Below are 12,100 nucleotides of genomic sequence, written 5' to 3'. Positions count from 1 at the left end.
TCTAATTTTTAAATACTCCCAGCATTTAATTATCGCCGGGGCTGTGAGAGGATTTGGGTAAATTGATAACACCGGTGCTTGCGGAATTTCTGCGCGCCCTGTAATTATGCTCAGTGTCGTGTCGCGGCAGCAAGGTGTTCTGGGGCGCCTGATTAAGCATTCAGCCCGTAAACACTGATGGACGATTCTGCTGAACTAGGCATCCAATTTCGAAAGTAATAATCCACAAATCCAATTTGGAACGCAGTGGCGGCACAGGCGCGTCAGCACATGTAACTATCGCAGGCCGCAAATTCAATTCCCAGCCTCTCTCGCCGCTGCGCCGGCCGAGATTAAATATATTCTTCTCAATTTAACAACTTGCTGACCATAAATAAAAACAGTTTCTAAATATTTATTTGTTATTTAAACAAACAACAACAACAGGTGAGGCGGAGGAACGGGATCCGCGTGGGCTGGAGCTGTGCGCAGAGCTGCGCCTGGACAACTCCCAAGATGGCAGACAACGGCCTCGGCTTCCGGCGGTGACGGCGCTGGCTGTATCCAGGTAAGGAGCATTTGGGGTGTGAGGAGGGTGTGGCCGTCTTGGGCAGGTGCTGGATGTCGGACTCAGTGGGATTTCTTTACAGGTGAAAGCGTACCATATTCCCCGCCCTACCACCAACCCTGTGTCATTACCTACGTGGGACTATTGGGATGTTTTCTAGTGAACTCTGGAGCATGAAAGCCCAGCATGAACTCTGTGGAAATATACCACTCCATGGAGATGTATTATATGACACAGATAGCCATAGGATTCTTTTCAACAAAATATAGCACCTCATACATTCTATAGTAATTCTAAACCTTGGGTTTAAGTTTTAAGTTGGTAAGTCAGCTCAGTAGGTTAATGCCTCTGTTGACAAGATATTTGTCAGTAGCCTAGTTTTCATTGGTTCATTTCCAAATGGGCCAACTCAGCCTTTCATTCTTCTGAGCATGATCAAATGAGCTCCATGGAAATATGTAAGAGTGACACAAGTTGATCAGAGCACTATAAACTTGCAACACGACAGGAAGAAGCGCCATATAGAACACATTGGCATTACCAGATTAAATATTAAGGCTGCAGAATTCTATTAATGCCATGGAAAGGCACTGTAATTTCAGTTAATTGTTAATTGTCTTTGGGACATTTACCTACTCTCACTTTGAGCTGTACATGTGCAAATGCCAGGTTATTCCTTTCTTCTGTGAGATGGAGAATACACCCCTAGACCCAGGGGCCAAGTCGTAAAAATAAAAGTGGGGGGCTCCTCAACAAACGCAATGTGATATGACGTCGCCAGAAATTAGCATATCAAGGTGAAATATGCACATTTTGTTAAATTGGCTTTGTATAACCACCCACAATTGCACAGGACGAATAACATTTGCCTTTTATAAAATCAACACACTATAGTGTTTTTGAAAACATTAAAAGGTGTGCGTGTTTTAAATCAAATGTTTTCCCTCGAACATGTAGTACCGAAATGGGACATTTCACCTTTAGTTGTTTGTTCTTATTCATCAAGTTTTATAGTGCTGTGGTGGTTCGATCCCTGAAGTCGGCTTTAATTCATAAATTCAAGGAAGACTTTCAATGTTTCTCATTTTAGCAAAACGTGGGTGGACACTATCTACCTGCATGTACCCTCGACTTTAGCCCTGCCTAGAACCACAGTAATTCTCACCTGACCCCTGTGGTTGCAGGGTTTTGCAGCACAGTGCTAATGCATTTGGCTGGCCCTGGTCCATCGGGCCAGTGTTGGGTGAAAGTGATGATTTTATCAATTGTTGGATGATATTTTCACTGCGTGATGCGGCCAGTCTGAACTGCTCTGCCTCCACAATGTTTCACATAACTGTATTCTTTATATTATTTTTCTTTTATTGCATTTATGTAGCACTTTGTAACAGATTTAGAACATGGCACACACCAGCCAGGGACTCTTTCCACTGACAATGAATCTGGCTCGCACTAAAAACGCTTTTTATCTTTAATGATTCTCTGGTTTTACTTTGAGAAGACACCCAACCCATCTCACAGCCACCTTAACAAATACTTATGAATCAGGCTGGTGTGTTACAATGAAATATTTATAATTTTTTATAATTCAAAGAAAATCAAGCAAGTCAAAATTTAGGACAGCATTCACCACTACTGTGGCTATACAATGCAAAAATCCTACAACACAATAAATTCAAATTCCTAACATCATATACATAAACATTTAATAGAAAGCAGAAGCAAAATTACCTTTCTTTTCTTCAAAATGACAGATGGCAGACAGGCTATGCACTCCCTCTGCAACACTTCCCCAAACACCTACTAACGAAATTCTTTGTGGATGGAAAGTAGTGGCAAAGAGTCAGTATAAAGAGGGAAGAATCCATTTTTAAATTCAACCCACCTCTGCAGGATGGGAGGCCAAAGAAGAAAATGAAAATATTAAAAACGAGCAAAATGGCATACTCAGATTTTACTTGTTACTTGTATCTCAGTTCACAATTGCGGTAGCATAGCTATGACAGAGATTTGTGTGGCTGTACTTAAGAGATAAGGAAGTCTACAGACTACTGAACAGGGCACCAAAGCAACGTGACACAGGTAAGAAAATCGATTTCGGGGGGAAACAATGCAGAACAAACCACACGTGACAGAATTGCAATTTCTTATTTTACAAAAGCTTTAAAATAACAAGCAGCTGAGAAAAGGGGCTTAGCTGACAAAATCGGAAATCGGTTTTTCGGAAGAGAAACAAAGGCACATAGACAGGATTCTGAGGGAAAGGGATTACTCTTAATAGGATGATGGTGTGGGTTTCTCTATGGAAAATGCATGTCGGATTTTAAAGAAAAGCGCTATACACGGGAAAATTCGGTTTTGTTAGCACAATGACTAGTTCTACTGAGACTATATTTTAAGGACTATAGTTATTATAGAAAGGCACTTTGCATGAGGTGGTTGGGTTTAAATTGCAAGCAGCTCACTGTGAATCTCATTATAGGGGAATTAATTATTTCAAAATGGTACTAAGGACTTACACAGATAACTGAAATAATTATCATAAGGAATACGCTAGCATAAATGGACTAACACAGATTCTTCTAAGGAAAAGGTGAACAGATGATACTAGCAATCTGGAATCTTTCTTGGGATTTTAATAGGAATTGTATATGATGCAAAATTAAAAGGGAGGGAGATGCAGTTTTTGGGTCGGGTGAGGTGATACTTACAAGGCAAGCTTGAGTTTGAGACTTTGGACAGCTGAGCTAAGGAATCTGGTCTCTGGGACAGCTGGACTCACCTGGAGGGGATCAGCTGGGCAAGGTCTGGTCGCTGTGGACAGCGGGATGGGTCAGCTGCCTTTCCTCCTTTCTCCCTCGATGATTGGATATGGCTGGATCTGGAGGGGTGGTGCTGTCTGGATCTGGATCAGCTGCCTCTGGATCTGGTTTTTGAGTTCTCAGTCTCTATAGTGGGATGCATCTCTGATTTCCTGGATCTTGAGGTCTGGTTTTCATTTGCTTGTCCCTAGGGTTTCCCTGTTTCCTGCTTATATAGGCAAAGTGACATCAGAGAATTATTTTACAATCTGGGCGGAAGTACACCCCTCAACTGGGATAGGTAAGGCTACTGGAGTTCCATCCTCCCTCCGGTCTGATTGGTTCAGAGGCACTGACATCATTTTATGGTGTGATTTTATGACTTCCTTTGTCTCCCAAGAGTTACTTTTTACAAAAATAAGTTATGGAGCACAACTTCAAATCCATCCTAGTCACCATCATAAAAAACAGATATGCAGATTCAATATTTTACAGGGAATTGGACAATCCGATCGCCAACTCTGTGTGATGATGCATTGTTTTTTGGCACAATTTTGCCATTTTAATGAGAACAATAATATTAAAAATTCTGTAAATGGCTACACATCTGCCCACCACTATTCCGCATATTCTCACTTAATTTCATAATTTTGCCATTTATAATTGACCCCAAAATGCATCTTTCATGGCCATTTCAGTTCCTCACGTGCAAGGAACATATGCTTAGTCTCATTTTGCTTGTTTAAAAATCACACGAAAACTGTCATAATATTACATTCACAGGTTATGCAGGCAGCCGGGAAAAATGTCTTAAAGTACAAATGTCCTTTATTGTCAATGGGATACATTTGCCACAGCTGTGGGCAGTGCTACAAACCCCCACAGCAACCGTCCTCCCCTTGGTTAGTCTGAACAAAAGGTTTCCATGACGCCCTTTGAGGACATGCAGTTGGGCTTGGGAGAAGTGTCAAAGGAAATCACACCTCTTGTTGAAAATGCTATTTCCCATTGGGTCCTTTGTTCCTTTTGGTAAGGATGCCGGCCAGTCTGACGAGGCTGCAAACTCCCACACTTTGGTCCTTTCATGTGCCAGTGGGGCCTTGTTCACTTGTGGATGTAATTCTTTCCCCCATGGAAGGCAGGGTACCTTTGAAGTAAGTGCCTGCCAAACCTGTTCTGCTGATTTCCAAGTTTTTGTTTTTCTTTCTTTTAACAGAAACCAAGTCTTTTTGGGAATAAATATAATGTACATTTTAGGTTGCCATGTCCCTGCGACCCCCACATATACAATACTGTTTCTGTGCAAGCAACACTGTCATTTGTCATCTTACTTTTAAACATAATTTCCCTGATTTTCAGAAGAGTAAATTCACACGTGTGTTTATTTCAGTTCATTTTGAGTTTACCAATGCGGTTTCTACAGCACACAGCTTCTTGTTAATAAACCTTCTGGAGTGCTTTTACAGATAAGGTTAGTTTCTGGACACAGAGAGATATACTGCCTAGCATTTCTTTGAAATTGACACGAGAAAAAGAAATACTGCGTTAGTTCTTTTATTTGTCTGCAGTTTATGCGCAATTGTTTATGGAAAAAGAAAACACAAGCCTTGTTTATATGGAAAACCGGATTCTTTGCCTTTCAAATGATTTCCCAGTACATCAGCTGTTCTGGAAATGTATTGCCTCACATATTTGTACTCAGCAGAAGTAAAGCATGCCAGGGGGGGTTTAAATGAAGGGCACAACTTTGTGATGTTTTAAAATGAACTCATGAGCAAACTGCAAAGCCGTCTTGGATGTCATGTGTGCAGCTTTAGAATTCAGAAAACAGAACAGCAAGTGTGGTGCCGTCCTGCATGCAGGTAATTTTCAGATGATTTCAAATGGAGGTAAAACAAGGCAGAGCACTTCTTTTGGTGGCATTCTTGTGTTTAGTGCTTGCCATATATGTGTACCATGGAAAAACAAGCACTACAGTTTTTCCGCATTATTTCCATGCAGTTTTTGTTTGAAGGGGATTCCTGCAAGGGCCTTAAATGTACCCAACAACTTTTACCCAAGCCGTGTGCCCAAAAGTAAGACGTAGAAGTGATATACATTAATTAGTCGGTGCAATTTGAAGCAGCCACACAGCAATATGAAAACTAAATTGGAGATAGTGAGGGGGCTAGTAAATGAGATTTAAGAAAAAAATGAAAAGCAGTGAGACGGGGGGAGGAGGGGTGGCAGAATGGAGGGGCATAATGAGGGAGCCAATAGTTTAGGAGCCAAAGTGGGATGGGATGCATAGCGGATAGGGACACAGAGCAGTAACTTGGATGATGAGCAGAGCATGTGAGTAGAGAAGCAACGGCTAACAGTAGAAGAAAGATAACACCTTTTGAGATGCATCTACAGTTAGAGCAGAAGTAAGGATATTGCTGGGAAAGAAAGCCAAAGAAGAGTAGCAAGTGCAGGAGCAACATGAGAGCAAGGTTGGTGTTGAAAGAGAAGGTGGATAGCAGATTTTCACCCTGGGAAGTACCATTAGCCAATCAGGTGGCTGGAACAGCGGGCGAGAATACACATTTTCCGCCCGCTGTTCCAGCCACCCAAGGCCCTTTCCTGGTGGCACCATTTAAACATGTTTAAAAAATGGATGTGGGGAGGCATTAGGGACTTGGAAAAATTGCAGAATCATCGTCAGACCTATTTGCTGTTAGCTGCACAGTTAATTGTATTACATTCACTTACTCTGCCTGTGCAGACTTATATCGTTCAGAAATGCAAGGACTCTGAATGACTATTGTTTTTTCCCCATTGTTCCCTACCTCCTTGAGCGCTTTGAAACACTTGCCTTGTGTATAGGCTCTTTACAAATACATATTACCTTACCATACCATCTTGAAAAAGATCTATTGGTATCTTATCAGGCCCAGGTGCCTTCGCTGTGCCTATCGACTCACTTGCCTCCTTCACCTCTTTAATTGTGATAGTTATTTTATCAGTTCCCTCCCCCCCCGCAACTGGGTCCATTGCAACCGGGGCTATCCACTATCATATGTTGTTAAACTCCTGTACAAATTACCAAAATGTTGGCACCAATCGGCCGGGGAGATTTGGCATTTGATAGGTTTGGGCACATTTAATTCCCTCCCTACTATCAATTTCCAGAATCTAGTAGGGTCTCCCGAGCTTGAAGCAAGCTGCAAATCCTCCTGCAGATCTTTAGCAAAAACAGTTTTCTTTGGAGCATGAATTTGTAGGTTGCTCTAAGTTGCCTTAAATGTTGTTTGTCTTTTACAGCAACATTCTTTAAGTACTGTAGTAAATTGTTCTTAGCTTTTCTACAATCCTCATGATACCATTTGTTGGTGGAAACTACAGCATGTCGTACCTTACGTATAGGTGTGGTAAAGAAGGGAGACATTATTGATAGCATCTCAACATAACTAGTCATGATGTTATCTGGTGCTGCGTCCTCACAAAAAATGACTGCAAGTTGGGGTTCTAGTAGCGCATATAGACATGATTTAATTGCAATAAAATCAGCAGGCATCTATTTAATACTGTGCCTAGCATGGCCTATGAGTGTTATCGCTACAGCATCAACCACACACAAGTCCATACCCTTCTGTTGCCCAACACTAGTGATAACACAAAACCCTGGGTGATTATCACTCCAGCTACACTTGAGTACTTCCAAGCAAACAAACTTACCCCAACCACACGCACATGAGGATGTAATCGATCCTTGGTCTGCCATTTTGCTCTACATACGCATATTCAGCCAGTTGGTCTGGGTTAATTTTAGCATTACATGCTCTTAAGTTTGCTTCATACAAAATTTGAGATGCCCCAACCGCATGTTGATGGGATCGAGCTGATTTATCACACATCAGCATTGGTATTCCCCATGCGAGATCCAGGTCATCCCATGCCATTCTGCTCAAGCTCAGACATGATCTCAAACATTCTCCTGATGGTCTCCATTGTGGTACCACCATAAGGTCTATTATATATGTTGAATACGAATATGTTCCTTCCATCCTTGCTATTTGCTACCAGACATTGCAGGTCACTAGAGAAAGTGTGCGTAAAATTAAAATCTAAGCCAGTTTTAGGACTAACCAAAGTCAGCAAACCTCCCTTAGGCCTCCCCCGAGGGCCTCTACTAGCAAGTACCATAAATGGGCTAAAACCTTGTAAATCCACTATTTCTGTCACCTCTGTTTCTTGAAAGCATACCATAGCCAATCCTGTTGACCATGTGCCTTTGTAGACCTGCGACATTCCATGATAACAACCACACCAGTCGCATTTGTTACGAATACAGATGGATCGATAGATGGGAGAGTTTTTATCATTCAAACAAATCAATAGTGGTCATTCCACATCATCAAGACCCTAATTCCACACTTTGTCCACTTGCATTTGGCTTGGTGTTATCCAACCCACTGCAATTGTGCCCACCTGACCATGGATAGCAATTGATCGCTCCCATCCCAATATTCGCGGGCACACAGAAATTCTAGAGCCGAGAAAATAACCCGTCCACCATCCAGCCATTTGTCAAAAATATCCAGATGTAGTCCCCTCTACCTTCTGGCATATTGGCTCTCTCACATCTTTTGATGTCTTCTCGTATAATCGATCGACAACCACATGGTGTAGCCAGCGGATTGATTTGTTGACAAGAGCTTCCTGATTTTCATAATGCCATGCTGGTAATTTTGGCACATTAACCATATACACAGAATTTGCAGGATCTGCTTTCCACCCTGCACAACAATCTCCCATCCCGGTGGGCCCTGAACCTTGCTGGTGGGTTCAATAGAGACAACCTATCTATGGTCTCTGAGAGTGATCTTGGTGCATCCTGGTAATTACTGGTTCTGTTTCCAGGGGCCGACTTTGTTTCCAGAAGCTTTACTCTAGAACCACCCTCCATTCTATGATCCATCTGTTTTGGAGGCTCTATTGGTTGGCTATTACTGGAATACTGCTCGTGCAGTTGTGTTATAGTTTTTACGGTAGATACCATCTTCTCAGATTGTGGTGAATGAGATGTTTTAGTGGTGTTCACTATAGATGACCTATTCCCTTGATGTTACATTGGTTGCTGCACTACACATCCAGCAACCATTGCTACTTTCTCTTTCAGGAAAGCAACTTCAGTTCACAGACCCTTGATACATTAACCAACCTTATTGAAGACCAAATCCTTTATTTCAAGGATGCATTCAGATAATACACAAGTAACGCACGGTGCAGGGGTTGTATTGGACACACACTCCATGAAATCTATCTTGGTTGTGTCCAATGCCAACACTGATTTAATAATTCCCTTTTCCTGTGATTTTTTTCCCCCTCCAATTAAATATACAATTATTGTGCCCTGGTTTTTCCCCCCACCATATTTCTACCAGGGGGACTAGGATCAATGAAAATCTATTAAAAGTTGTTATAACGGGGTTGATAATTACCCCCCTCGTCCTCCTCAAGCAAATTCAAGCCGCATTAAGTTAGTACATACATTTTCAATAGTGGGTTTGACGAGCAATTCAGCAATTCAGCTCTATAATCTCCTGAACTCTACTTCCACCTGCTCTGGTATAATCTGGTTTATCCTGGTCCAGATTCTTTTGTAAATTCCCTTGGGGATACATTTCAACCACACTTGCCACAGGGCCCTCATTACAGGAATTTGCCTTACTTGCTTGGGGGACATTATTCTTAACCCCCTCTTGCCCTAGTCTATGTTCAGTTAAGAATGGGGAAAGGGACTATTACGTCTTCCAATTTCTGATACAATTGCATTAGGGGATGTACAAATCTTATCATTTTCATCATTTAAAATACGATTTGAGGCACTCCTTCCCTTTACCTGAACAACCCCAGGTGCACCACAATATATTGCTTTCTGCACTAACCAATTAGGCTTAGATAAGCCTATGCAATCAATATCACCAAGGAGGCCTCACATTTCTGATATTAATGTGTTCCCTCCTGCAATGGGCGTTAACATGCTAGACATTTTCTTTTGTCTTGCTTCCGGGGAAATAGAAGTAATTGCTTTCCATTTTGACATTTTAATTATGAGTGTTTAAAAGAAATAACTCGGTCACCTCTAATATTCTAAATGACCAAGAACATAATTTATCAGCAGCACATTAGCGTGGGTAGTGCAAGATACAAGGTGCAAATTGTATCAATGGTACAAATAATGCAGTTATGCAGACCCTATAAAGTGCTAACAATGCAAACAATGCAGACAATACAGGAACTGCAAAGTGAATGCAGTGTATATAGTGCAAAACAAGAGCATGTGCAATCTATGACAGCTACTCAAAGTGCAAATAGTGTGACTAAAACACAGAATACAAAGTGCATATAGTGCAATCAATATAAATATTGCAATTAAATAAATTGCACAAAGCCCAGCCTTGAAGCAATACAAACCGTTCAAACAAAAAAGTCCACCTTTAGGGCATATAAAAAAAGGGTGTGCGAGATATGCAAGATGTGCTATATCTGATTAAAAGCCTATTACTACTTGATCAAATCTAATACACCTGTTGAGGAGCAGTTGCACACATTTTCCCTGACTCCCACCCTCTCACTGCCATCCTACAGGAACAGCAAGAGAAAGTCCCTATGAGAGACTCCATGTGTTATGCCTATACCTCATCGAGTGTACGAGAGACAATAGGCACCCGGAAAACCATATTGAATGTACCCTCACACTGAAAGTGTGGAAGGATGCCATATGGAAAGATGTCAGCACTCACCATTAGACATCATGGAGCACAGAGTGAAATCTGACGTGAATAGAGTGATGTCATAAAGAAGCTATACAAAGACATACTGAAACAATATGAAAATACTTAAGAGTGACAATGTAACTGGAGCGATAAGAGAAAGATGTATGATCGATAAATTAGTCATGAATGCAGAATTGTAAATATGCAGTAATGTAAGGTAGAAAAGATGCATGGAAGCTTGCTATAGAGGAATATATAACCTGGCAAGGACGGCCATATTTGGAAAATGGACGCCAGCTCGTGTAAATATTCAGTTCATGTACCTCGTGAAACAGATCAGGGTTGCAGAGTCAGGAGACGCTAGAAGAACAGCTTTGTGTGCAAAATAAAGAAGAGTGTATGCTGGTTTGGGATCAAGGTTGCTATTTTTAAGGAATAGCTGCAAATCACGAAGGGAGACAGGCGGAGAAGTCATGGATGAGACATATTTCTCTTAGATTAAGGAAGAAAACATCTGCAAGAGCCAAGTATTGGACAATTAAAAGTGTATAAAGTCTATGCAAGAAAGAGTGAGCAAGACTCTAGATTCTAAGAGGAGCAATGACATTCAATATAATGACATCAAATAGCAGTAAATAAGAGGCTGACATGGACAACGTCATGATCTCTTCACATGTGACTCTTAAGTCAAAAACAAGGGCTATTCATTAAGCCTTGGATAAAGACAGTGATGTACTTTCACTCCCTTGAATGTGCCACAACAGAGAGCAGGCTACAAAGTCAACTACAGACTGGAAACTTTGGCTTATGGCCGGACTGATGAGAGATGATGGACTAATTGGGAAAGTAAGAAGTAATCAGATGTGATTCAATCACCTGGTTTTCTGTTTCCTTACGTGCTGCTAGCCAAGCCAAAAGTCCAAGGCTGGGTGAGAATGCCTCCCAATCAGTGGGTCCATGGGGCTTCTTGCTATACAATGTTACATAGACCAATCCAGTGCAATTTTGTTTGCTATAATCAGTATTATATGTATTTAGAGGTAGTACGAGGTGTATTTTACAGACAAGAGACAGCCAATGAAGAACTAACCCGTGTACATTCTATGCGTAGATATGATGTTCCCCTAACCAATCCCTCCCGCTAATACGTTTTATGGTTTGCCATATAGGATGTTGTCATAGATGATGCATATTCTGGTAGAAGACCTCTCTGTAATTGAATTTGTGTGTGAGTGTTGACACATCCATTTGATATCTGCCAGTTGACCCTGCTTTATTAAACTGAGAATAAAGTAGTACTTTGTCATATTCTTTGAGTATGTCTGAATATTTGGTCATAGATCTTTATTGGTAATTCCATCTAGCACAAAAGATGCTTCAAGGTGCTAGAGCACATATTAGTAGCGGTGTGGATGTTTCAGGTCTAATTGACCTGAGCGCAGATCCAGATCTTCAGACTTTTGGTTGTTCCCGCCATTAGCCAGAAGACCGGGGTGCAACAATACACATGTAAAGGATACGGCTGGCAGGTCCCACGTTGATGAAATTCCTGTGCGGTCCATACAGGCGCCCCATGGATGGAAGGAGAGCTGGTTAGTTGAAGGAGAGTCGGTGCCGAAGGACTCAAGCTGAGCTACGGATGTAAGGAGAACATTGAAAGTGGCAAAAATAGGGGTAGGGAGTGTGTTGTAAATAACATGCATAAAAGTAACAGGATTTGGGGGAATTATAAAGAAGAGAAGTAGATACCTCGATTCCTGGTTCCAGGGGGATGGAAGGATGCACACTAAAAATACTCCAAATAGGGCTGTTAAGGATTCCTGCGACATAGTCAACAATAACAGTGTGTATCAAGCTCCAAAAGTGGGCAAACATGGGATGAGATAGATTTACTATAGATATTAAAGTAAGGCATACACAGGGGAACATGTATTAAAGTGCATGTGTGGGGTTATAAATATGTCGGTGTAAAGCTTTTGTTGTGTTTAAACTTGTAGGTAGGAAACGAT

General features: G+C 41.4%; 1 protein-coding gene across 4 annotated transcripts in view; it reads left to right on the top strand.

The window, feature by feature from the left end:
• Positions 1-12,100, top strand: part of WDFY4 (WDFY family member 4) — a 1,820,746-nt gene that overhangs the window by 1,765,616 nt on the left and 43,030 nt on the right. For all 4 annotated transcript variants that reach the window (XM_069611160.1, XM_069611162.1, XM_069611161.1 and 1 more), the window contains one exon: positions 427-547. In XM_069611160.1, the coding sequence (XP_069467261.1) occupies positions 427-547 (121 nt within the window). The remainder of the gene's footprint in view (positions 1-426; positions 548-12,100) is intronic.

Source organism: Ambystoma mexicanum, chromosome 8, assembly GCF_040938575.1.
Source record: "Ambystoma mexicanum isolate Mex_15411 chromosome 8, UKY_AmexF1_1, whole genome shotgun sequence".
Taxonomy (NCBI): Eukaryota; Metazoa; Chordata; class Amphibia; order Caudata; family Ambystomatidae; genus Ambystoma; species Ambystoma mexicanum.
Note: the sequence above shows the minus strand (reverse complement) of the source record. Positions and strands in the feature narration are given on the sequence as shown.